The sequence below is a fragment of the Podarcis muralis genome, chromosome 11 (genome assembly GCF_964188315.1).
Source record: "Podarcis muralis chromosome 11, rPodMur119.hap1.1, whole genome shotgun sequence".
Classification (NCBI taxonomy): domain Eukaryota; kingdom Metazoa; phylum Chordata; class Lepidosauria; order Squamata; family Lacertidae; genus Podarcis; species Podarcis muralis.
Window position 1 is genome coordinate 44,523,396 of NC_135665.1, and position 27,931 is coordinate 44,551,326.

The 27,931-nt window shown below is 41.9% G+C and overlaps 2 protein-coding genes across 3 annotated transcripts in view; one reads left to right on the forward strand and one right to left on the reverse strand.

The window, feature by feature from the left end:
- Nucleotides 1-61: 61 nt before the first annotated feature.
- Nucleotides 62-27,931, forward strand: part of ARL15 (ARF like GTPase 15) — a 191,549-nt gene continuing 163,679 nt past the window's right edge. Inside the window, exon 1 of the mRNA XM_077936383.1 lies at nucleotides 62-2,349. Coding sequence (XP_077792509.1) covers nucleotides 2,302-2,349 — 48 coding nt within the window. The 5' untranslated portion in view covers nucleotides 62-2,301. The remainder of the gene's footprint in view (nucleotides 2,350-27,931) is intronic.
- Nucleotides 6,978-15,341, reverse strand: HSPB3 (heat shock protein family B (small) member 3). Of its 2 annotated transcripts, XR_013394706.1 has the most exons (2): nucleotides 14,279-15,341; nucleotides 6,978-7,705 (listed from the first exon to the last, which is right to left on the reverse strand). XR_013394706.1 is itself a non-coding variant. In XM_028749132.2 (1 exon), the coding sequence occupies exon 1, from the start codon at nucleotides 15,250-15,252 to the stop codon at nucleotides 14,806-14,808; it is 447 nt and encodes a 148-aa protein (XP_028604965.1). In that variant the 5' UTR covers nucleotides 15,253-15,341; the 3' UTR covers nucleotides 13,956-14,805. The 2 variants fall into 2 exon arrangements, 1 of the variants encoding a protein (XP_028604965.1); XM_028749132.2 differs by lacking the exon at nucleotides 6,978-7,705 and having other exon boundaries at nucleotides 13,956-15,341.

The window sequence follows — 27,931 nt, forward strand, 5'->3', positions numbered from 1 at the left end:
GCCTGCCCTCTGGCGTTTGCCTTGGGAGAAGCCGCTGCATTCGAAAGGCTTGAGGGGAGGAGAGCGCGCGCGCGAGAGAGGGAAGAAGGCGGCAAACTGAGGAGATATTTACTTCAGGAAAAGTGCCGAGAGACGTAAATTAGGCGGGTAAAAGAACAAAAACAATAACTCACCAACGTGAGCTGCGACCCACAACATAGTTCAATTTACTTACGGGTAAATTTAGGATTGGGTTAGTATTTGGCTGAAATTCAGAGTTGCCCAGTCCCACTGAGCACAGGAGCATTCCCTCGACAGTAAACACTCGCAGGATTGGTTTGCAACTATTATTATTATTATTAATATATGCAGCGTTACATTCAAATAGCTATTTAAATCCATATGCTTACAGTTTCACGTTGCTTTATAGAAAATTAGGACAGAAATGATTTATTTAACTAGTTACTGGAGTTATGGTATGCTATATGTGTTACTAATCTACAATTTTTAAAATAATTTTTTAAAAACAAACAATTTTAATCTCCAAAACAGCAGAGCCTTTACTGAGGGAGGATAATCTATTAGGTTGGTCCTATAAGCTCAGTGCCCACCTACCTGCCTTCTTACTTATAACCATCTTCGTGGGTCGCCCTGTCTGATAGTTTCCTTCTCCTTGTCTCAGGTTGCCTTTCTGGAACTCAGTAGTGAGAAGGATAGGCAGAGACAAAACTAGAATTAGTTGGCTGTGCCTTTCATGGCTTCTGGCCCCACCTCCCTCTGGTCTCCGTGCTTTCCATCCTCCTAGACCCAAAAGGCACCAGCCACCACTGTGAGTAGTGGGGCATTCTGCTATGAAAAATGCCTTGACTTTCATGGCTACTGGCTACACTTCAGATGACGGGGGAAAGATGCTCAAGATGGGTGAAAGGATAAATCTGGGACGAGACAGCAGCTCCTTTAGAGCTGTAAAGATCAAAACCAGCACTTGAATTGGGCTGGAAAACCCACTAGGAGCCAATGAAACTGACACAACGCTGTCGTGGTATGCTTGACGTAGTAAGCTTCTGTTAAATATTCTTGGTGCTGCATTCAGAACTAGTTTAGCCTGTGAATATTTTTCAAAGGCAGTCCCTCACAGAGCACACTGAAATAGTCTGAATTGGATGTTATTAAAATGTGAGTGAAAATGCGCATATCATTCCTAACCAAGAAAAGTTTCAGCTATCATCACAGACCTAAAGTGGTAAAAGACACCAGATGCCCCTGGCAGTTGAATATTCACAGACAGCATTAGAGCCAAGACTACCTTCAATCTATGAACCCAAGCAGGCTGTAACCTACTCCTAGATCAGGTGATTCCCCAATCATAAACACATCTCTTATCCATATTAAGTTTCACTCTATTTGCCACCATCCCTAAATCACTGATCACAACCTTAGTTCTAGTTACAGGTAGGTAGCAGACCAACACAACCTTAGACTCAAGACACTAAGTGCAACCCAAGGTGTGATGGCCAGGAGAAGTGGAACCAGGTGTAGATGACACTTTACTCCAGATTTCCTAGGTGACTTCTCAGTGGTTTCATGTAGCTGCTAAATAGCATGTGGACACAATGGATCTGCTCAGAATTGGGACCCACCTTTAGCCCAAACATGAATTTGAGTACGCAGTTCTTAATTGTTTACGATATATGTGTATGGTGGTAGCTGCAGAATGTTTTTGTAGTCTAAAGCCTCTGAGGCTGCCTAACCTTCAAGTACCCAGGGGTTGTGGTGCATCCTAACTGCTTGTTCTGTCTAGTCCCTGCCCAAAGCTAAATCACCAGTTGTGACAATATAAATCAAATAACATTAGGAACAACTTCCTGACAGTAAGAGCTGTTCGACAGTGGAATTTGCTGCCAAGGAGTGTGGTGGAGTCTCCTTCTTTGGAGGTCTTTAAGCAGAGGCTTGACAACCATATGTCAGGAGTGCTCTGATGGTGTTTCCTGCTTGGCAGGGGGTTGGACTCGATGGCCCTTGTGGTCTATTCCAACTCTATGATTCTATGAATACAAAAAATCAGAAATTGTGACGAAGAAGACAGAAATTCAGACCATCAAGACTATGAGTGGGATCTGGGGAAAATACCAATCACATAAACCAACATAATAGAAAAAAACTTCTTATTTTTCTATATCTAGGCTTGTACATGGGCAAGCATGAAGCCACACTGAGCCTCCTTTCTGCATCCTACAAATGACTGAATAGGAGGAATTTCCTTAGTTGTCTTGCAAGCATGTGCTTCCCATAGGCCAACATAGGACATAACCAGGATTTCTCATGCACTTTCCCCCACTCTCCAGGCAAAACATGAACTCCCACTTCCAGGTAGGAATTGTTTTCTGTTACTTACTGAGTCTCTTCCAAAGTACAGGCAGCAACCATTTTGTGCACATACAATTGATGTTTGACCGCCAATGTGCGGGTTTTTTTAGACCAGGAAGAGGGTGGGATGGGTGGAAAATGTTTGCAGAATATCTGAAGAATCATGTTAAACAGATTAAAATGTCAGCAGGGCTGGAGTAAATTCAGCGGTTTAAAGTATATAAAGATATAATGAAGAGGAAGGAGAATAAAACATGGAATAACCAGAATATGCAGTTGTAATGGGTAAATATATAGAGCCATGGAAAGGGGGGGGGGGGAGTAGATTATGATTGTATGAGTAAATTGAATGGAATGTGAAAAAATTTAATGAAAAATGTGTGTGGGTGTGTGGGTGTCAGTAACGAAACTCATGCAAAATTGTCGCATCTCTAGTTTAGTGCTGTACCATTAAATCTGAAGCATGGTTGGGAGCATGCCATCATGACACTGACCTTGGTGGCATACAATATGCCACCTATATGTATTTATTTGGTTTGTATCACTCTGTTCTTCCTCCACAGGAGGTCAGGACTTCTTATAAGTGTCAGCTGCTTTCAAACTACTCTCTGGGCTGTACTGTTACCTCTATTTACAAAATAAAAGAAAAAGGAACTAGAAAAAGTTCAGTTTCAGTTCCCTAGTGGCTTGTGGTGTTCAGGTGTTCTAAAGGATTTCTTGATTCATTCTGTTTTAGTAAATCTACTGGATTGCATTCTTTAATTTCATTTTATAGATACTTTGTCTGAATAAAGCCTGCAGGTTAAGATTTTTGTACAGTGGACGCTCGGGTTGCGAACGTGATCTGTGCGGGATGCGGGTTCGCAACCCGCAGCGATGCGTCTTCACACGCGCGGGTTGCGATTCGGAGCTTCTGTGCATGTGCGACCGCCAAAACCTGGAAGTAACCTGTTCAGGTACTTCTGGGTTTTGGCAGTCTGCAACCTGAAGAAACGCAACCTGAAGCGTCTGTAACCCGAGGTATGACTGTACAGTATTTGTTTTTTGTTTTTTTGAATGTTGAAATGTAAATATCTTTATTGTTTTAAAATAGATACATTTATGCCAGGAAAGCAAACAAACCAACATACAATCAAATAAACAAACTATAAATTGACAGACAGTAGCAATATATGAAACAACACAATTCTTATAACTAACATCCTTTGTACTCCCAATGATGTGAACGATTGTAAAACTTGTAAGACAATAAATTAAAAATGACTTCCAATTAGTCTCGCTGTACTTTATCTGTTGATTATCTTATACCGCACAGTTACATATTTCTTATATAGAGATTTTTGTATTTGTTTACAATTTCTTTTTGTAATGCAAAAATAATTTTGACATTGTTATTAGTATAAGACATTTAATTTGTATTGTATTTTGGAATTTTTATTTTGTTCATCCTCAAAACTCTGGTCTCATATACTCGTCCATTTTTGTAGTAAGTATAACATTGGTTTCCGTGTGCTGCGCTGGTGCTGGCTCGCCAGCTGCAGCTTCGTCACGCTGGCTACGTGACCCGGAAGTGTCTTCGGACGGCGCCGGCTCACGGCCTCTAGAGCGAGATGAGCATGCAACCCTAGAGTCGGACACGACTGGCCCGTACCTTTATAACATTGGTCACTGTTTCCATATGGCAATGCAGTATGTCCAACTTCAGTCCTTGACTAAAAGGTGGGGATCAGAATGTATGCATAACCAGGATAAAAAAGGGGACAGAATGTATACATAATGAAAAACAGTACTAGAAATTATAGAAATTATAATTGGTTGTGGAGCACAGGAGAATATGTCTGTATTTGAGGATGATTACTGGCAGTAAGGCAGAAGCAACAGCTTGGTTTTACTATCAAGTCTAAGTCTCTGCGGTGGGAGAGAGCTTTCTGATTTTGTGCACTTGTACGGTTCCAAGGGCGCCAATGTGGTGGCAACTCTCCTGATTTAGTCTGGATGTGCACACTTAGAGTCAGTGCAGTGAAGAGGTTAGTGATGGGTTTAGACTAGGTTCAAATCCCATATCAGCCACAAATCATGTTGAGTTACGTGAGCTAGCTACCACCTCTCATCCTAATCCACCGCAGAAGATTGTTGTGAGGATGAAATGGAGGGGACGTTGTATAATAATAATAATAATAATTTATTATTTATACCCCGCCCATCTGGCTGAGTTTCCCCAGCCACTCTGGGCGGCTCCCAATCAGTGTTAAAAACAGTACAGCGTTACATATTAAAAACTTCCCTGAACAGGGCTGCCTTAAGATGTCTTCTGAATATCAGGTAATTATTTATCTCTTTGACATCTAATGGGAGGGCGTTCCACAGGGCGGGCGCCACTACCGAGAAGGCCCTCTGTCTGGTTCCCTGTAGCCTCACTTCTCGCAATGAGGGAACCGCCAGAAGGCCCTCGGCGCTGGATCTCAGTGTCCGGGCTGAATGATGGGGGTGGAGACGCTCCTTCAGGTATACAGGACCGAGGCCGTTTAGGGCTTTAAAGGTCAGCACCAACACTTTGAATCGTGCTCGGAAACGTACTGGGAGCCAATGCAGGTCTCTCAGAACCGGTGTTATATGGTCCCGGCGGCCACTCCCAGTCACCAGTCTAGCTGCCGCATTCTGGATTAATTGCAGTTTCCGGGTCACCTTCAAAGGTAGCCCCACGTAGAGCGCGTTGCAGTAGTCCAAGCGTGAGATAACTAGAGCATGCACCACTCTGGCGAGACAGTTCGCGGGTAGGTAGGGTCTTAGCCTGCGTACCAGGTGGAGCTGGTAGACAGCTGCCCTGGACACAGAGTTGACCTGCGCCTCCATGCCACCCTACCTCATTAATACTGTGTTGTACTGTGTAACGGTACAACATAACAGTTTCAGAATAGACCTCTGTATGCAATAGACCTGGCTGTGTGTAGATACATAGTTATACTCTGGTTTTCCCCCCACCAATGTAAATATTGACCACCTTAGAAAAATGTTAGAGGGTAAAGCTGCAGAAATAACTTTGTGGATTGGAAGGATTGGGTTGGAAGGATACTGAAAATGGGCTTTGAGTTTGCACTCTGTCCATAATATAAATAAGCTTCACTGATATGTTAAAAAGCAACCTATTTTTTTTTAATATATATATATTTTATATTGACAAACCTCAGTAACACCAGTGATCTAAACTTGACTGGTCATGTGTTTTATATGACCTTGTCATGTGTATTTGCTGTTGTTGTCAGAGCACTCTCATGAGTTTTTTGCTCCAGGGGAAAAATAATTAATGGGCTGTCTGGAAACATATAAGCAAGTAGCAGGCTGAACAGGGGGAACACTTGTTAATTTTGGGAATTTTGTTCTGTGTTCAGCAGTGCTCTGAAAGTTGTGTGAGTCTCAGCCAGATATTTGGTGCAGGGAGAGCTTTAAAATTATGGAATACATACAAAGTGTTTCTAAGGAAGGTCTCCAGTACAGTACACCACACATAAAGTTCAAAGTGTTAAAATCAACACAATATATTCCATCTGTTTAAAATAAAAATCTTTAAGCTGCAACTCTCAGCCTTCATACTTAGAACTATGGCATTGAAATCAGTGGAATAAATACTTAACATATTGCTAGGTGATTTGCAGAGCAAAGGACATTGTCCATCCTTTGCAGTGTTCATTTTAAAACACCATGAAATGAGTAAGAGGTGATAAAAGGTAGGTGCAATAGGTGAGGGAAGGCAAAGGTCAGTGCAACAACAACATAAAAGGTACAAGTGGGAACTGCAACAAAAAGTTGCACCGTGGAGTACTTCTGTTCAGTTATCCATGCTTTTTTCTAGGCTGTTCCACTCCATTTCCCTTCCCAGTTGTTTTACTGCCCCCCACCCACCATTCCATTGAACGTGCTCATTCCAGACTGGGATGTTTTTTTTGTTTTCCCTCTCCCCTAAAGTTTTGTGCATTTCTGCAAATCATGGGTTCCAGCAAGTCTGCTGATATAACTCCCTCTTCTGTCTGGGTGGTAGTATTCTGCCATTCACCCCTGAGCTTCCGAAGTAGCAGGACTGTTAACAAGATGATACCATAAAATATTGATTCAATTTGCGATTAGCAGTGAGATATTTAAACCTATTTCTTTTATACAGAACACAAAAGAAATGTTTTTAATGGATGTTCCCAACAAGGTGTCAAGGCCTTTGTGAGTAGATGAAATAAACATTTAGTTGTGGTAGCCAGACTCAGGGTAAATTCAGATTTGTATGTTCATTGCTCAGAGTGGAACTAAACTTTATGTTATTGACATTTTTAGTTCTTGTGTAGATAATAAATAACTTGGGGGCAGCAGCTGGTGATAAACCAACATGGGACTATAAGGAAGGGGGATTTAACTCATCGTTTGTGCTTTAACAAAAAATTGGAGCTCCCCTCCCCCAGAAAGAAACCTGTTTATAATGCTACACAGGACCACGACATGGGCAAAGAGTTAAAGAGTTAAAGATCCTCTTCCTCAGGACTGGCCAAATACATTTTACTGCCTGAAGCAAAGTAGCAAATGCTACCCCCCCCCCCCGCCTCCCACCAAATTAAGGAACAGAGCATTGTTGGAATGAATTGCTTACTCTGAGCTATCTGTGGTTTGAGTACTTAGCCTTGCTGCTCACCCCCATCCTTGCTGTGTTCTCTGTGGGATTTGGCATCAAACAAGGATGAAACAGCTCCTCATCCCTGGACTAGATGAATTCAAAGGAAGTAGTGCTACTTAAAAAGAGCATGATTTAAACTTCCAGGAGAAACAAAGTATACTTTCATTATATTATGAATTGGCTTTCTTTGTTTTAAATTATTTTATTTAGCTCTAATTGTATCAGTATTTCATACAGAACTTTAGAAACTAATGTATGTAATGCCACTAGGGGGCACCAAACGTTTTAGAAAATCAAGCTACCAGGCTAAAAGCAGAGAAAATATATACTGTACTGTAATATGTGGTCTTTCAGCAATCAGTGAAAATGAATGCTGAAGTATATTTGATCACCAGTAAATTTTTATCTTCTATACATTTGAATAGAACTTGGATTTTGGGGTTCAGCTGAACATGAAGGTCTTGATTTTGAGAAATAGCTATAGTTATCCTTGTAACTTTTAACTTTCAGTTCTTGTGAAATTTATTCTTTGTGTAAAGAAATGGCTCTATCCTGGTGATACTGCATGTATTGGATATAGAGGCAGGGAACTCAAAACCTCACATGCTCCTCCGCACTACTGCTATTTCTTTTTGCTTCTGCTGGCACTTGATCTTGCAGTTGTAGTGGGTAGCTAGAGGAAAATGTCAATGCAGTGTGTAGCAGCTATAAAAACAGTAAATTCTATAATTTACTAGATAATCAAGAAATGGATTGAAAATAAAGCTGCCAGAATTATAAAGACATTATACAGATCTGTGGTGCAACCATACTTTGAATACTGTATTCAATTCTGGTTGCAACTGGAGATGCGAAGGAGCAGGAAAAAAGAACAGAAAAACCGAGAAATTTCCCCCAATTTTTCAATTTCTTTCCCTGAGCCTTCTTCACATGTCTAGCCACCACACCTCATAAAGGATATTGCAAGTCTTGAAAAGGTCAGCCAAAATGATCATGTGATGGGAACAACTTCCCCATAAGAAAAGATTACAATATTTGGAGGTCTTGAGCTTAGAAAAATGGTGACTAAAATGGAACATGATAGAGGTTTATAAAATTACTGATGGTGTGGAGAATGTGGATCAATAGACTTTTCTCCCTCTAATAATACTAGAACAGGGGACATCCAATAAATTTAAATGTTGGAAGATTCAGACAAAAGGAAGCATTTCTTCACACGGCACATATTTAAACTATGAAATGCCCTCTTACAAGATGTAGTGATGAACACCAATTTGTATGCCAGGGAAGAGGAGTAGCACCAATCTCTCAAAACAGATTTGCTGCCATCAGCCCTCCTTCCTCTATTATTGAGGCAAGGACAATTCTCAAGGCTCTGAGTGACTGATTTAAATTATGGGGATGTGGGATCATCCAGCACACTCCTGTCTGTCCCTGCGGAAGCAGGGCACCTTGCTTTCCATGGTGAAATCCCACTGATACACACATGTAATATGAAGTCTAATAGTCTAGGCATGTGAGGAAGTATCGCTTTGAGATTGGTGCAAACAACTCCAACAGCCAATTTTAAGAGATTTTATTAAAAGGGTTAAGAAGGCAAAAGGGAATGGATGTATGCACGGACGGACGGCATGTTCCCATTTTGCCACATGAGGCCCTAACCCCCCCCCCCCCCGCTGAAGCATCCCTTACCTAGGTTGTGCAGTGGTGGCATGAAGTGGTGATGATGCTGGCAGATTCTGGTGAGATCTCATGAGATCTTGCCTGAAATCACTGCTGCTGCTAGCAGCTGTGGGCACCCCCAGCTGGGGACCTACAAGGGTGCTGCCTTGGGGGTTTCTGCTGCCCGAGGCAGCTGTTTCACCCCACCTCATAGGTGAGCTGGTACTGGGTGTATGAAAGTAAACAAACATTTCAATTCTACCTATCCTAATATTACTACTAACAAACAGGGTTTCTTCATGGGCAATGTAGTATCTTGGGTGGTCAAATGGAGGTTGAGGGACAAGGAAGCTCCCATTGATGCCAATGGAAATGCATCTTTAAGTTTCTTGAACCTTTTAAAAAATGCAAACAGCAGCTGCAGGGCAGGGTAGGGGCAGACAGGCTCAGGATTACAGGGAGAGGGTCAACACTTTCCTCCTTGTTGTGGTCCCTTTGAAAATCATTGCCCCAAAGCAATGGGAGGAGGGAAAGCTGCAATTTGCATCAGGTGCTATTTGGCCCTGAAAACCCTTCTGAGCCAGACTCATCTTTGAGGTGTCAGAAATGAAGTTATGAAACTATTCAATAAAATACATTTTTACGGATTGCAAGCCACCTTGAGTACTGTAATATGAAAAGGCAGTTTATCAGTGAAAAGCAAAATACTATTTTGTAGACTTAGTGCTGACACACACACAGATCATTCCTGAGTTCATTATAAATAATAACTCAAAGTATAGTTTTCACTGTATTTTATGAGAGGTGATTTGCTTTGCTCTAACCATATGCTTTAGAATTTTGAAAGAGTAACAACAGAACATTTCCCTGGAAACCAGAGTTACCGGTTCTGCAGATATTTTGAACTTGGATAAGTAATTTCTGTTGAGAGTTGATACCATGTGTGGTTTTGAGATGAGAAGGGTTTAAAAAAGTGGAAGTACATCAGCATTTCTCATGGTACAGTTCTTCTAAGACAGAAAAGGTGAGTTGTCCGGTTATCCAGATGAAATACAGATTCTAATGTGACGTAAGAAAGAGGGTAATTTATTTGACTGAATATGAAAGCTGTCAGGGCTTATTTTCAGCAGGAACTCACTTCTGGCACCTCTCAGGTGGGTGCCATTGCCATTATAAGAGAACAAGAGAGACGTTCATGATGAGTTCCAGCATCTCTTTTTCTTAAAAAAAAAAAAAAAAAAAAAAAGCACTGAAAGTAGTTATACAGTTAACTTTCTAGTTTAGAAATCTAAGTGAAAAAGAACTGGACTGGTTAGATGCAGAGGAAAGATGGGAGAAACCAGCTGGGGAACCAACAAGCGAAGAAGGCTCAGAGCTTGGCAGTGGTGGAGGAAGCCGCTTGGGCGCCTGGAGCAGCATGAGCTACCCATAGGGGCAGGGCGCACCGCAGGGCCTCCGGAGTCTGCCTCCTCCTCCCACTCAGCTGCCCTACAGCTGGGGGGAGGAAGGCAACGGGTGGACCGTTTGGGCAGTGCGGAGCCTGCACTTGCCCAAGCCACCGCGTCTCTCCCAGGACAGTGGTGGTGGGACAATGATGAGTGATCATAGGGAGAAGCAGTAGAAGACTAGGTAGAGGAGGTGTCAGAAAGTGAAGAGGTAACAGCGCTTATAGACCTGGGAGAGTCGGTGTCAGAGAAAAGTCCAGAATCAGAGGCAGAAACTGAAGCAAGGAAGGAGGAAGGTCAAGAGGCAGAGATGTGGGTCAGGCTGGTGAAGAAATATGGTTCATTTACACGTATTTACACCTGAGTTGAAGGATGGAGTACATCTATCTTCTTGTTGCCCTCATAGCTTCAGCAAGCTTGGGCCCAGAGCAGAAGACTGCCATGCTCCCCCGGACTGTGTGTACAGCCTCTCCCAGCCAGCCCCACATGGAGTTCTGTCTGCCCCCCTTTCCAAAACTCCTTTTTTAAAGCCCGGTTTTCCTTCAGCCTACACCACCACCCACTGCCCACATGGAACTCTCCCTCCCAGGTTACATAATCAAACATTGAAATCCTGAATATGCCCTTTGTCTCTGCTCATCATCCCCTCATGGGAGGAGGGGCTCACTCTCGCACAGGGTAACTGTTTGTGTCAATTGCCCATTACTTTCCTTGTACTACATGATGGTTTTTCTCCCCAGGCAGTTCCAGGCCAGGAAACTGATTCAGTCTGAATTTTTACACTGCTAAGTTGCCTCACACCTGGGTGAAGACTTCAAGTATTTAGTAATCTTCTACATTTACTAAGTCTAGAAATTAAGGGGGGAGGAATCTGGTACCCAGAACTTCTAGGGGAATCTGCCCCCTAACTCACAACAATATGTTATTAAGTGCATTTCTGCACACAATGAAGCGTTATATGTGATTACATTAAAGCTAACAGTAATTGTGTGTGGGGAGAGTCCACCACTAATCTATAGTTTTGTTGTAAACAAACCTATGTTGGTACATCATTTCTTCCCACTAGTATTCCTTTAATTTTTTTCCTGATAAAACACATTGGGAGAACATACTAGCACATGTCAGAAGGGAATGGTACTAAAAGGGAGGTAACACATTGTACGTTTTAAAATTTTTGCTACCTCTGTTGATAAATTGCTTCATTTGTACTATTGCTATTAAGCAAATTCTTCTTACCACTTTCTAAGATTTAAGTTGCATCAATCAATTTCTCTGGGGAACTGAGAGCAGCTGAACTTTCTTAAATGTGAACAAGGTACTGTTTAAAGCTTCTTTTTTAAAATAATGATTGTATAGCTGTGAAATATGTCAGCTGATTTACTTTCATTATCTAAGAACTACAAGCCAAAATGACTGATGAAATACATTTAAAGTCACTTCCTTTTCTATGCTAATCAGATTAATAGGTGAATTTTGCAGATAACACTAGCTTCAGTTCCAAGAATCAGAACTGTGAAAAAGCTCCATTTACTAAAAAATCTGTTGTGAAGTATCTTTCAGTTCAAAGTGCTAAACTCATTGATTGAAATACTTAAGTCTTGTGTGCAAATAATTTTGTTTGATTTCTATGAATAGATGTCTATTTAAGTTAGTGGAAGATGGAGAAACAAAACGAAAAACATCTTTTTCTAAGTTATCCACCTTTAGGTTTTTATTCTACCGATGTGTCTGAGATTTTGGTGTCAGGTTCTCTTTCCACTCCGCCCCCACTTTCTCCAAGCCAAAAAAGGCCTTCCCTTGGGGGAGTAACAGATGATAGGAGGCAAGGCTCTCAATAGTTGTGAATAAAATGTGAAACTTTAATAAGGTTAAGTACACAATGTATGACTTTTAATTTGAAGGGAAACCTCATGTGATCTACTTCATGCTGAACTTAAAATAGAAGTGCCTTGTAAACATTTTGTTCACTGGGTGGTTTTGGCTATCTAATCTTGCTGTGGATAAGGTTTGAAGGATGATACTTTTGGATGGGGAGCATTATTGTTCATTGGCCTTAAGAACTTTAAAAGAAAATATTTTCAAATTGCTTAGAATAACATGCAGAAAAAATATACTGTCAGGAACAGTTTTTGTGATTGCTTATAAATATAAGCTGCTTAGGAAGTTTAATATGGCTTGATGACATCTGCTTTGCAATTTATACAATGGCATCCATGGGCCCAGGCACTTGAAGAAAGCAAACAGATACTTTCAAAAGACTATCACTGTGTCAGACTGTGCCTTAAACTATGTATGTCATGCAGTGATATGGAACTCATAAAATCTCACAGTACTACTTATGAGCAATAGTGGTGCTTTTTGCAGACCTCTCATAACTGTGTCTCATCAGATTAGAAAGTGTCACATGTAGCACTTATACTGTAATACAGGCACATCCAACTCTCAAGAGACTGTGATCTACTCCCAGTATTAAAAAACTGGCAGTGATCTTCCCATTGTCATTGGAGGGAGGAGGAGTGTGCGTGGGGTGGGTGGATCGCCCAGAGTTGTTGAGCTTTTTTTGGTTTAAAAAAAGGTAAAGGGACCCCTGACCATTAGGTCCAGTCATAGCTGACTCTCGGTTGTGGCGCTCATCTTGCTTTATTGGCCGAGGGAACTGGCGTACAATTTCCGGGTCACATGGCCAGCATGACTAAGCCGCTTCTGGCGAACCAGAGCAGCGTATGGAAATGCCGTTTACCTTCCCGCCGGAGCGGTAATAATAATAATAATAATAATAATAATAATAATAATAATAATAATAATTTATTATTTATGGCCCGCCCATCTGACTGAGTTTCCCCAGCCACTCTGGGCGGCTCCCAATCAAGTATTAAAAACAGTACAGCATTAAATATTAAAAACTTCCCTGAACAGGGCTACCTTCAGATGTCTTTTAAAGATAGGATAGCTGCTTATTTCCTTCACATCTGAAGGGAGGGCACCTATTTATCTACTTGTATTTTGACGTAACTTTTTGTACACGATAAGGATTCCACGATCTACCATGATGAGCCAGGGATCTACCGGTAGATCGTGATCTACTGGTTGGACATTCCTGCTGTAATATATCAACCCTTGGAAATCCAGTTGCAGATATTTCATAAAATGTTTTGAGATTATCGTTTAATATTGGTCCCTCCAAAATGTAACGACTTATAGAAATACATAAGGAGAAACAAAGAGGGATCAAAAATGCCCACCCTTATTTAATTCAGATTTTTCCTTTCTGGAGAAGATCAAAAAAGTTTTTTTTAAAGTTTGCTCCCAACTACCCATTTGTGATCTCTCAACAACCTATTTGCAGATTAAGCCCCTGATTGGAAGCACTATAGTTTTCTCTACTGTTTCTTGTTGTTGTTACTCTTAAGTTACTCAGTTGCTTTCCCCATTTTGTATGGTTCCAGATGCATGTTTGCCTTCATAAATTTTGAGCAATTTGCAGATCTTAAACTTAAAATTAACCTGATCCAGCTAATGATACACAAAGAAAGAGGTGTTTATATATGCATCATCCTGCTGGGAGTGTAAAAGGCTGCTGATCTGGAGACAGAATAGAATTTCAAGGCAGCAATCAGTTTGCAACTGTGGTTCATTCCAAGCATGCTTCCAAATCAGTGACAATACTGATCACCTCATAGATATGGGGATGTAGTCTTGGGGGCTGGTTTAGGCACTCCTTTCTCCTTCCCATCCCCCCAATTAAGTCCTCCAACAGTGCATGTAGCTGATGGCAAGAGCTGATTTGGCATTCTTTCGCATCAACAGTCTTAGTCCAGGTAATGTAATAAAATTAAAAAGCATCTAGATAAATTGCAACAATATTTTATCTTTTAATGTTTCCAAATGACAGGTGCCCACAATGAGAGCCTGTATTTAGCTTGGCTCTTTCTCCTTTGAATTCCTTTACTATTCATAGCTCAGCAGTCATACTTATTTTAACTACACTTGAAAGGAGCAGACTTACTTACACAGCTGCTGTTCTCCCAAAAGCAGAATGTTGAAGTATTTAGAAGAGCATATATAACAAATCTTTGCTGGAGAAAAAACACTTTGAAGATCAATTGTTCAATACAGTATATTAATATATCTGGGACTGAGAAGTTATTGTTCGGTTTAGAAATTGATTTACCTCTTTAGGAGTAGGAGTTGTTATAGTTGCTATAGGGAAATCTTTAAAGAGAGGTCCACCTGTCTGGTTGATTTACTTATACACAAATTACTTCTTCGGAACATGGCCACAGTGCTAATAATGCAGCAGTTTCCAGCATGAAAATCCTATTTCAATAAAAAGTATGCTCTAGGCTTCAATCTTTTGCCTCTTGAATACAAGTGCCTTCAGGTTCCAAATGCAGCTTCCTGTTTCTGCACTTCTTTAGTAAAACCTTCCCTTTACACATTCTTTTGCATCCATCTTGTACATCTTTTCAAGCCTTCATGCTGTTCTGTCAGATAGCCTTGTTATGAATGTCCATACATCAGCAGCTGTTGGGAGCAAATACTGTCTTTCACATCAAACAATCAAACTGGGTAAAATATGCAAAGGCTTGTCTTTATCTTCATTGTAAATGCAGTTCTGCATGCAGAGCACCACAGTACATAATTGCTTAAGCTATAGTAGGAACAATATTGTCTCACCAGTAACAAAAAGTCTATAATTCATTTCTTGCTCAGGGTCTTAGTTTCAATAACCAAAATGCCATCATGACAGAAAAGAGCATTCAGATCTTTTGTTTCAACTCTGTCTGGCAATTTGTATTGTCTAGTAAAGCTTCTGGCTATAAAGCCATGTTCATCCATCCTGGGTCCATGCTGAGCTTTGATCAGGAGCCAGCCTTCAAAGGTTTGAATGATAACATCTTCAGGACGGAACTGCACAACATCTAGTAAGACTTGAAATTTAGGCTTTTCTTCATCTGTATGGTTTTGCTCTTTTTCAGCAGTACTCTTGACTGTATGTATATTCTTTGTCTGAGTGGCTGAGGCTGGGCCTGGCAAGGCATACAGAGAGTGGTTCAGTTTGCATGCATCCAAATCTTGATCAGCAAAATGCTCTTGATACCGTATTGGAGTTTCCACCCAGTGCCGTATAACTACTCCTTCCATTGCTGAAACAATGTTGATAAAGCCGCTGCTTTGTTTTGTTCAACTGGAACAGAACAGTCTTGAACAGAGTAGTGTACCCTTTCCAGTTGTACACTCACTTACAGACTAGTTTATCAGTTGAGATAGTGTATTATTTTTAGCTCTGGCGGAGCTTATTGCTTCACTGGGTGTGACTCAAATCCAGAGGCATGCTGCATCTTTTGACAAGCTGACAATTGACCACTATTTATAGGACTTGTGCTTGAGCTGCTTTGAAGGCTGTCGTTTTCATTAGTTGGCATTTGTATGGCTTTATTCTACACTTTCTCTTTTTTGTTATGATTCAGGGTACATCAGTATATTGTGGTATATGCCCCCCCCCCATTTATTCTTATTTCTTTAAAAACTATACTATTACAATGAATGCAAGTTATTTATGCTGTTGCATCATGAGCAAGAAGTTGATTTCTCTGGATGTTTTCTTCAAGTACAAAGCTTGAATCTGTTTATTGAATGGATGTATAACATTGCCACTGGAGGTTCAAGTGACCTTGATGATGTGGAGTGCCTCTTTCCAGCTCCATCTGGTTTGCCAGCTACACCCTCTTTTGGATAGAGGTTTCCTGGCCACTGTAATTTATTATCTTGTAACTTTCAGACTGGAGTATTATAACTTGCTTTACATGGGGCTGCCCTTGAAGATGACTTGGAAACTTCAACTGGTCCAAAATTCAGCAGTCAGATTATTGAGTTTCCATTTTAAACTTGCATAACCCCTGTTTTTTAAAAAAAGACATACCAGTTGCTCTTTGCTTCTGGGCCCAATTAGTGTTATAGATAAAAAGGTAAAGGACCCCTGGACGGTTAAGTCCTATCAAAGGTTACTATGGGGTGTGGAGCTCATCTTGCTTTTCAGGCTGAGGGAGCCGGCGTTTGTCCACAGACAGCTTTCCAGGTCATGTGGCCAGCATGACTAAACTGCTACTGGTGCATGGAGGATCGTGTTATAATCCTAAATAGAATAGGACCCAAATATCTGAAAGATTGTTTCCTTCAATGCAGAATTTCTCATGTGTTAGAATTGGCAGTGGAGGCTCTCTTAGTAATTCCACCACCCTCAGAAATCTGGGGGCAGCCTGGGAGAGGACGTTCTCTATGGTAGCCCCTAAGTTGTAGAATTTTCTCTGCACAGAGGTGCACTTGGCACCTTTGTTATATTGTTTTCATCTTCTGCTTTACCCTGGTCTTTGGCAGCTGAGATATATATTTTAAGATCCATACTACTTTCTTGACTGTAATTCAGTCTAACTGTTTTAACATTCTATTTATAAATTGTTATAACCCATCAGTCCATTGGAAACTGGGAGTTCTTTTAGCCCTGGGAGGTGAAGAGAAGAATCTGTAGATCCATTGAGGCTACCTGGGTCTCAAGCACTACAGGGGAAGCCAAGATTCCAATAATTTGGGGGGTGGATAGGTTTTCATCACTAAATGCAAGACTAGAAATACAAAGATAATTTATTTTGCTTCTTATGGTCATTAGGATGATGAAGGAGATCTGAAAGGACCTGAAATCCTGCTCTTGTCCTTTGCCAGTCTTCCAGAGACTTCTTCCTGGCTTCTGAGATTTTGCCAGGTATTTCTACTACATTGGGGGGGGGGGGGGAGAGAATAAAATAAAAACCCAAACGAAACAAACATGCTTGCTAGATTGTATCCTTGCTATCCTCACATTAAAGAACCATGCAATTTATAAAGCTGTGTTCAGGAGATAACAGTGTGTTAATTGCATAGAGGCTTTACTCCAGCTCCTTTGCTCTGAGTACATAGATAGTTTGAACTTAAAAGGCCTGGTGAACCAAAGGAATTTTTACATTCTTATAAAGAAATGGAAAATATTTTCTGTTAACCATTATTTGTTAAATTACCCTGGCGAAGATTTTGTCATGTCATTTACCTGGGCTGTCACAATCTTATAAAAAGAAGTCCCTTCTGAAAATGTGTGTTAACATTATTACTTACATTAGCTCAGTTAACTGTAGCTTCACAAAAACTGAGACGTGCCTTTATAAACAAACTGTCTGGGAGACTGGTTTGATTCTACAGATACACTGAAATGCATGATATAATTTCTGAGTCATATCAGCAATGTATTAAATCTTATTTTACTTATTGTAGTGGCCATTTGATTAAGCAATAAATCATGTGAATTGCAATCATGAAAACCAAGATTTTCAAGGTTTGCAAGCCACAGGTTGGCTGGACTTAGTCCATACACAGAAACCATCCCACCAACAATATTGATTTGCCCCATCTAGTACTTAAAAACAAAATAAAACCAGACTTCTACATTTGTAATATATTCATTTAAAGAATAGCTTGTTTTAGAATACAAAAAATCTGGGTTTTAAACACCAGTGGTTGTAACCACCTTCCAAAATTGGTACTGCTCCAACTCCTCTCTACTGATTCAGGGTTGCCCACCAAATATTTTCCCCTAAGGGTAGATTTTTTTCAATATCACTTGGGGGGAAGAGGTAATAATTTAAGGAATATGTTAATTGTAAGTAGATAAAAGCTTTTGAACTTAAAATACGTATTCATTTTCAACTTAAATGTTTCTAATGCACTCTTACACTTCAACCATGTGCTTATTTTTCAAAGGTTAAGTCCCAGTGTGTTCAATGGGGCTTACTCCCTTCTAAGAGCATTTTGGAGTTCATCCCAAGGGACAATAATATATATAAATACTTGGAATTGTATCCAATATTAGTCATATTCAGAGTGGACCTATTGAATAAATCAGTGTTTCCCAACCTTTTTTGGGCAAAGGCACACTTGTTTCATGAAAAAAATCTCGAGGCACACCACCATTAGAAAATGTTAAAAAATTTAACTCTGTGCCTATATTGACTATATAAAAAGTACAGTGGTGCCTCGCAAGACGAAATTAATTCGTTCCGCAAGTCTCTTCGTCTTGCGAGTTTTTCGTCTTGCGATGCACGGTTTCCCATAGGAATGCATTGAAAATCAATTAATGCGTTCCTAGGGAAACCGCCTTCAGACCAGGTCTGGGGACAGTCTGTCCCCCGACCTCTTCTGAAGGCTGGGGGGGGGGGGGGACAAGGGCTTTTCTTCCCACTGCCAGCCTTCAGAAGGCTGTTCTGAAGGCTGGCGGTGGGAAGAAAAGCCCTTCTTCCCACCTCCCGCCCCGCAAGCTCCGGGGACAGGAGGGCTTTGCTGCCGACCGCCAGCATTTTAAAAGCCCCTGCTGTCCCGGGGCGATTTTAAAATGCTGGCGGGCGGGAGCGAAGTCTCCGCTGCCCCGAGGAGATTTTAAAATGCTGGGGGTCGGCAGCGAACGCTTCGCTCCCACCCGCCAGCATTTTAAGATCGCCCGGGGCAGCGGAGAAGTCTCCGCTGTCCCGGGAAGGCAGGCGGGGGGAGCAAAGACTTTTGCCCCCGCCTGCCTTCAGAAGAGGTCCAGGACCTCGTTCCGATGCCCGGTGGCGGGGTGCGAGGTTCCCGCCCCACCGCCCGGCATCGGGGCATCGTTCCGATGCCGGGCGGCGGGGGGAGAGGTTCCCGCCCCACCGCCCGGCATCGGGGCATCGTTCCGATGCCTGGCGGCTGGGGGAGAGGTTCCCGCCCCACCGCCCGGCATCGGGGCATCGTTCCGATGCCCGGCGGCGGGGTGCGAGGTTCCCGCCCCACCGCCCCGCTTCGGAGCAGCGCTCCGAAGCGGGGCGGCTGGGGCAGGTGTTCCCGCCCCACCGCCCCGCTTCGGAGCACCGGGAGAAGCGATCTCCCCGCAGCCCCTTGCTTCAAACGAGGTCCGGGGGCAGCGGGGAAGAAGCGCTGCGCTTCCCGCTGCCCCCGGACCTCTTTTGAAGCAAGGGGCTGCGGGGAGATCGCTTCTCCCCGCAAACCCTTGCTTCAAAAGAGGTCCGGGGGCAGCGCGAAGCGCTTCCCGCTGTCCCCGGACCTCTTTTGAAGCAAGGGGCGGTGGGGAGAAGCGATCTTGGGCGCCGCGGCGCGCAGGCGCACTGCTCGCTCCTCTTTCTGCGCAGGCGCCTTCTCTCGCTCTTTCGCCTCCTTTTCTTTCTCTCTCGATGGTCCGCCTACAAAGGAGCGAGGGAGGCGCCCGCCATGTTTGGATTTGCATCCAGCAGGAGATGCCGCCGCCGCCCCGCCTCTCCCGCCTCCCTCCCACGGCACACCAGGCAAGGTCTCACGGCACACTGGTGTGTCGCGGAACACCGGTTGGGAAACACTGGAATAAATGGATATGACTGATTTATGAATAAAACTCACTTGGATACAACCCTTTGGGTTTGGTGACAGGGTTATAGGTATTTTGGTGTGAGGAAAACACGGATTTTTTTTTTTACTCCAGCCAGCTGAAAATGTGACAGCCCCTTCCAGTGACATAGGCAATCTGCAGCGCTACTTGGTTGCTTTTTTCACTTCTTATATTTGTTGTTGAGGCAGAAACACCTTTGAAGTACAGGACAGAACTGGTACTTAACATCTGATAACAAATAGAGCATGCTGCATTCTCATAGAAAACTGTAAAAATAACTCTACTTTTGGCAGTCAGCTTGCTATTTCAAATGTTTTAAAGAAAAACTGTCAACATCAGCGCCATCTAGTATGTCCCACAGGCCGTCCCATTATAGGGCTTAATGGCATCTTGAATGTTTTGTCCAAATTATTTTAGCTTGAATATGACAGTGATTGCTCTAATGAACTCAAGTAGCATACCGTCTTGCTGCTCAGAAATCCTTGAGAGCAGATAGCAGTCTGGAAATTATTAACGGGCAGGTCTGTGCAGGCCACAGTAAAGCACTGAATCTGGAAGGAAAGTATCCAGATGCCAAATCTGTTTTGTGTGAGACATATTTCTACAAGCCAGTCATGCAAAGTATTGCAGATTTCAGAGTCTGATCATGAGTTTATGTGCCCTAAAGGATGATGTGATGTAAGTTTCAAAACAAGTTATATACATAGTAACAATACTTTGTACTTAAAACATTTTATGTGCTTTGCATACATTTCAGTAATCCTTGCATAAATGCCATACTACAGTACTATTATAGCCCTATGCTGTGTGTTGTGAGAGACAGAGAAAAATACAGAAGCTTAAGGCCACCTAGTAAGATATGGAAAAGTTGTAAGTTGGGACTTCTAGTTCATAGCTAGTCTCTCAACCACCATTCTCAGAAACATGAATCCTTAAATATATAAATAATGGCAGAACAATTGTGTGAATGAAGTAGCTTCATTTACACAGCAACAAACTTGCGTTTGCTTCGCAAAATGCTGAGAGATGCAGGCCAGTCCTGATCCCTGCAATTTGTGTCCTATGGTGAGTAAACTCCACATGAGATCTCCTTGTGCTCATCAGTAGCTGCCAGGATTGTGGAGTAATTGATATGGAGATGTTCATAATGGCAGCGAGTCATGGGTTAAATTGTTATGGCTGGAGCAGAGATCATTCAGTAGAGAGGCCACTTCCATTTAGCTGAATTCCTGTCACAACCAGAAATGCCAAGCCATACATGACAGTTGCTGAAACTAGGATCTCTGATACTCAAGGTGTAAGAACAGGTGGGATCCAAATTAAGGAGCAAAATGAGTGCACTAAAACCTTATCTCTTCCATAGCTTACCTCCTTGTAGTCCATTGCCTGAACTCCTTCTCCTCCCTCACAGGCTTCAGGACTGGAAGTGAGCCCTTGGAGAGAAAAACATCAAAGATGGTGGGCTATGGAGAAATAAGTTGTGGCTGGTCAGGGTTCATTTTCCCTCACCCATCCACTCATTCCTTCTCCTGTTAAGTTCTCATCCTATCCCACAACACATAACCCAGCATACCTTTTAAGCACATGAGTCTGCAGCCTTCTTATCTAGCATTAAAAGAAGATTTATGTATTCATGATTGATAAGTCCATCAGTTGCTATTGGTTGTAATGGTTATATGGTGGTTATATGGCACTTCTATGTCTCAGAATCCCAGTTGCTGGACAGCAATAGGAGGAGAAGCTATTGCCTTCATGCCCCATTTGTGGACTACCATGAAGCATCACCTTGCTTGCTTGCTGTGGGAAGTAAGTGCTGGACTTGATAGAGCTCTGGTCTGACCTAGCAGGACCCTTTATGTTTTATGGATTGCAGTTTAGATGGCTCAACTGGCCCTAAGATAAAGTTGAACCTCTAGCTCAGATCTAAGATATTGAAAAGGGATTTTCAAGGCAGTTTAAAATTAAGAATTAAGAATTTTAAACTGAGACAGCAGCAATGAAATATCAATAAAACCCTACTAAAAAGCGCCACCTCAAAAAGAGCAGTGTAGGTGTGGTGGTCAATAGAGGCCCTTAAAGGCCAAGGAGCTTTCTAAACATAAAGGTTTTAAGTCCATATGGGAAGGCCAATAAGAAGGGGGCAAAGTTGATCTCTCTGGGGAGAGAGTTCCAAAGTCTGACTGCTACACATTTCCTTAACTGAGGTTTTCAAATGTTCGCTGATATATAAGTGAATTATTTACTTATACTTTCTTGAAACATGTATCCATAGCACAAATGATCAAGCACATGCCAGAGTTTACTTTCACTTTCAGTTGATTTCTTGTATTAGGAAGTTGCCAAAGGTATCAGGGAAGGTCAGTTAACAGTTATCCTCCTTAATAATGTGGCACCTAAGTCAGGGTGGTGAGTGCTGCAGGAATAAATAGGACATATATTTCTAAATACCACTCCAATTCTAATAATGTTTGCTTAAAAGTGAAAACTCCTGATTTTCATGCAATTTGGGAAATCATGTGGGCTGAAGATTGTAACTGAATTGCATTAAGTTTTGGGATGTAAAGAAAAATGTGGTTACAACAGAAGCACAATTTATTTGGAGAGTAGAACAGACGGACTCAATGATCCGCTGCCCCAAAATAGCTATACTAGACATAACTGGTGCTGTTTGTACCAGCTGCCTCAAGGTCCCATGGGCCAAAATGCAACTTGTCTGGCCTTATGAGTGGGATGAAATGGCCCTTGTATGGCTGTGCCATGCAGAGACTAGGGGGAAATACCAGCGCACTAGAAGTCTTGTAAGTTATCTCTTTATGCATTTCCCAAGAAAGTGTATTTTTGGCCTGACAACTGGTGTTATGACACACACTTATGATATACAACAGAGATGGTAAATATTTGCTTCATGGGCCAAATCTAGCCCGCCAATCCAGCCTATGGCACTCTCCCTAGGCCACATTCCTTCCTCCTCACTGAAGGCTGCATTCTGCCCCCTTCACAATTGTATTAGCAAGTGAAGCTTGTATATGTGTATGTGTGAATAGATCAATGAATGGATAGTTCGATGTTTATGCTTTGACCCCACCATCACTGATACACGACCCCAGTCACTTCTCTCTGAGAAAGTCTGGTCCATAAGTGCAAGAAGGTTCCCCACTTCTAGTGTAGCATTAGACGAGAGACATTTACCATATTTTCCTGTGTATAAGATGAAGTTTTTTTGCTAAAAAATATTAGTAAAAAAATTAGGGTCTTATACACGGATGGTGAATGCACAGGGGTTTGGGTTTGGGCAGGCAGTCTGGGCTCAGATTCGGGCTCAGGCTCTTGAAATATTGTAACCCTAACTTTGGGTGACCTCTGCAAAAAAAGCTCAAAATTGTTCTGTTTGATGTTAAAAATATTGATTTTTTAAATTTTGGGTTCTAAAAAATAGGGGTTGTCTTATACATGGGAGCATCTTAAACAAGGAAAAAAACAGTAAGTGGAACTTGCCCTATGAAACTAAATAATAGAATCAGACTGTTAGAAACATCTTCTCTGACCAATATTTGCTGCCTTTGATTGTTTACTGTTCTTTTGTGCCAATGGATTGTAAGTACATCACATTTTGAAAATAAAAACAAGAGGATTTAAGGCTTAAATGAGAACTGTAGTAGGGCTAGAACTGGGGACTGCAGGAAATTTGAGATAGATACACTAAAACAGAGTGACATCAAATGACCTCTGTACTTGTGTATCTCTTGGTATGTAAGCAGTATATATATAAATAAGTAAATAAATAAATAATACCAACAATTTCGTCTAGTGATGTCATTCTTAAAAGGAATGTATTTTGTTCCTTTACATAATAATAATAATAATAATAATAATAATAATAATAATAATAATAATAGCAATGCAGATTACAGTTTGGCTCCTCAGCTAAATGCAGCCACCGTTCTGCTGCATTAGTATAAGAAACCAATAGAAAAAAGACAGTCACGGAACTGAGAAATTGCACAAAACAAATGAAATACCGTGAAAATCCCTGAAATGAGAAATAATCGACTAGAAATATTATCTTGTGGAAATCAACTAAATAATAAAAATCAAAAAGCTTAAGGAAATTTTTTTAGAAAAACCTAAGATAGAACAAAGCCTTAACGGGATGCGGGCTACAAACCTCGTTTCACTGAACTATTCAGTTTCCTCAGAAGGAAATAGAAAAATCATAAATTTTAAATGACCAAAATTCAAACAAGGGTAGAACCCCCAAAATTCTGATGTATTATAATCCTAGCTCAACCTAGGTAAAGCAAAGTGCAGTAATAAAGGATTGAAGACTCAAAAGTACAGTTTCTAATACTGAATTTACAAAAAAGGTTTGAAAACCTACCATATTTTTCGCCCTATAGGACACACTTTTCCCCCTCCAAAAATGAAGGGGAAATGTGTGTGCGTCCTATGTGGCGAATGCAGGCTTTCGCTGAAGCCTGGAGAGCGAGAGGGGTAGGTACGCACCCCTTGGGAGTTCCCGCCGGGCTCCCAAGGCTTGCGGACAGCAGCCTGCATTCCGAAGCCTGGGGTGCGCTGAGCAGCGCGCCCTGGGCTTTGGGCAGATACCCGCAAGCCTGGGGAGCCCGGCGGGAGTTATAGGGCGAAAAATACGGTAAATAGCAAGTATTAAACAAAGCCAAACTTGAAGAAGGCAAAGCACAATAATAAGGGGTTGAAGACTCAACTGCGAAAATTCTAGTGCTGCTTTTACAAAAAGGTTTAAAAATCTAAATGACACAAATTCAAAGAAAGGAAAACAAGATAAAGCTGTTTTGGGTTTTGAACAAACTCGAGAACAGGGCTGAAACGCTCCCATGATGATCCAGCACAGATTCAGTTCCTGGAATAGCCAGCATAGCTTCCTGGTGAAGTAATGACCTAAGTATGGGTCATTGAGGTAACAAAGGAAGTGACTCTGTGCCAGAGAGCAAGTTGGTGGGCTCTCTCCCTCAATTGTCTGGTACTTAGAAAGACAAAAGCCAGTGTTAAGATTTGCGCTATGTTAGCTAGAGGCTGGACAGCTGGGAGACGCAGCTATATCTGATTTCTGTTGGAATCCAAGGCTGTGGCTATGGGAGAAGCAAGGCACTTTTGGCGTTTTAATGCTGTGAACCCATCCATTGTAGGCTCAGGTTGTATATATGTGTAACTAAACCATGTATCATAAAGACACCACAGTCTCTGCTGTGCCTTATTCTGAGGAATCCAAACCCAGGGTAAGCGCCTGGAACCCTGGAATCTTGCACCACTCTGAGATTGGGATGGTGTGCAGCAATATGTTGCAGTGCTCAGACATTCTTAAGATAGCAATATGCATGTCTTACTGATGTTACCCGTCAACTTAGAACAGCACTACCAAGATTCCTGGATTCCAGTATATTGAAAACTTGCAGATGCAGTAATGTACTTGAAATGTAGTACAAGTTCTAAAGGGCATGTTAGGATATATAAAATACCTTTATAAGAAAGGATCTGTGGCATACAGAAGAGGCATGGCCTGCAAAAGGTAATAGATAATGAGTCTGTGTTGTTAAATTTTATAGCATTACATTGCTCTGCAGCCTTACTCCTTAAAAAATCAAAACAGAACTGTAAGCATAGACAATACAAGTTGAATGGCACCCTCAGAAATAGAAGTTTATTGAACATTCAGTCTGTAGAACAATTCTGTATTATTTGAAAGTTCACTCTTCGTTTTAATGTTAGTTGGCCTTTATAGAATGTAATCCCAATTTGGTATTTTGATACTGTGGGACCTGTACAGATACCAAAAATTTGATCTGTAAATTCTAAACACACCCCCAGGAAAATGTATTATACTGACACCTTGTGGTTTGGAAAAAATACCACAGGAATACTTTAGCTTTCAACCTTTTCAAGTCCATGGCTCCATTGACCGACTACATTATTTCTGCAGCACCCCTGTAGGATTCAGGTGCCCAGTTATGTCACCCCTTTCGTGCAGAGCTGGCAGCCTCTCACCTTTTTTCAAACATCCTCCCTTGTGGAGTGTTCCCTCAGCCTCCTCTCCTCTTCTTGGGAGTCCTCTGGGCAGCTGCTGCGGCTGTTGCTGATCTCTGAACAGCATTGCTCCCCTGCCCCAAAGAGAGATACCCCTTACTTACACTGCCCCACATGGGCCTGGGACTTGTCTGTCCATTCCCAGCAGCAAGGGCTGGCAGACTAACTGGCTGGGCTCCCTCTCCCGCTTGCTTGCTTGCTTGCTTGCTTGCTTGCTTACTTTGATGCCACATCAGCTCCAGGCACCCAGCATCTGCTGGCCGGCTCCAGACGCACAATTTACCTGGGGAGCTTGTAGCCAGGGCTACTGCAACAAATAGCTATGCAAGTCTTTGGGAGGCAGAGGCATGAGAGGGCACCAGAGAAGGGAGGGAGGGAAGGGAAGAGGGACAGAGGCCAGTGTTGCCTGTGGCACCCCTGACCATCATTCGAGGCACCCCAGGGTGCCAAGGCACACTGCACTTAGCTGTATCTATTAAATTTGTTTTGTATTTTGAGTTACGCACAAGGAGACACATTTTCCTGTAATAAGATTCCAGTATGGTGTAATTAGGCTGTAGAATTGTGACTTTGGGCAATTTATCTTTAAAAGACTGCTGTGGAGAACGAGGCTAGCAATATCTTGCCATTTTTGTGTGAGTTGTTGCAGCTGCTAGTCAATAATATTGCGGCAAGCCTACAGATACAATTTCATTCTTGCAATTCATTCCCAAAGGGGGGGCGGGGTCTGACAAGCACAGAATTAATTTTGCCTAATATGAGAATGGTATTGTGAAATCACAATAGCTTTGCAAAGACAACATTTAGTTGTTGCTGACCTGCCGGTAGGCATGGAAAGCTGATTAGCTTTGCCCACAGGCTTTAAAATTCCTAGTAGGTTGCAGTTAGCTTGTGGCCTCCCGTCAGATGTTAGATTCCATCAGCCCCAACCAGCATGGCTGATGATCAGGGCTGATAGGAGTTACAGGTCAGCAACATCTGTAGGAACACAGGTTCCCTACCCCTACAGTAGAGGACACAATGTTGCTACTCTTAAGCTAATTCGACAGTCTTCTTAAAATGCGGTGCTTAGAACTGGACACAGTACTTTAGATTTTGCCTGACCAGAACAGAACTGAGGGCAACTGTTACTGCTGATCTGCAATGTATGTTTCTGTTCATGCAGCCTAAGAGTGTGTGAGATTTTTTAAAAGATAGATAAAGTATAAGTAAAACAAATGCATAAAATAAACTTCATTGGGTTGGATCCTGAAAAAGTTAGTCACACCTAGGGCAGATCCATACCATATATTTAAACACATGCTACACACTTCAAAGCACATGACTTCTCCCAAAGAATCCTGGGAACTGTACTTTGTTAAAGGGTGATGTGAATTGTAGCTGCAAGGAGGAAACTTGAGTTCCCAAGACTTTTGGGGGAAAGTCAGGTGCTTTAAATGTATGGTGTAGATCTGCCCTTAGTATGCAATCATATTCAGCAATTTTCATTTCTGCAACAAGTATGGAACTTAAACAAGTCATGAGTACAGTTGTACCTCGGAAGTTGACTTCTGAAACGTCCGACTTCCAAAGCGCAGCTTTTGATTGGCTGTAGGAAGTTCCTGCAGCCAATCGGAAGCTGTGGAAGCCCCGTTGGACATTCGGTTTTCAAAAGAACGTTCAAAAACTGGAACACTCACTTCTGGTTTTCTATTGTTCAGGAGTCGGAATGTTTGACTTCCAAGGCGTTCAGGAGCCAAGGTACGACTGTATCATAGTTTTCATAGATTTTAATGGGAACGAAGTAGGTCTTAGGCTGCAGTCCTATGCATGCTTACCTGGAAGATAATCCTATTTCTAAATGACGCGTACTTCTCAGTGGATATGTATCGGAGTTCACTAGTCTGGATTGAATCCATTATGTTTTTTGGGTTTTTAAAGATAAATTTAGATTTATATACCACTTTCTTACAACAAAAGATTTCCCCACTCTTTAGTGCTTATGGGTTACCCTTTTCTCTCTCCCTTTCTCAGAATATCACTTGGGATCCTTCCATTTCACCACTCTAGAATAGCCACACTTTTTCACTCACAGTTTGTAGTGGAAGAGCAGATTGGGGTAGGCCTAATATATGCCATTCCTGAGGCAAGCCTGCTCTCTTGATTCCTAAATTTACCACTGTTTTCTCATTAATTTGCATCAGTCTGATTTTTGATCTGTTCATTCATTCAGAATTGCTCTTGCCCAGTTCCCAATTTATCTACTCTGTGCTAAGTCTCTTTCTCCCCCTGTTTTTCTCTTCTTGAGATCTCTCTTCTGCTTTTAATTACCATGGATCATGCTCTTTTTCACCAATT

Coding starts and splice junctions, on each gene's coding strand:
- HSPB3 (XM_028749132.2), bottom strand. CDS start 15,252: ATGGAAGGAGTAGTTATACGGCACTGGGTGGAAACTCCAATACGGTAT.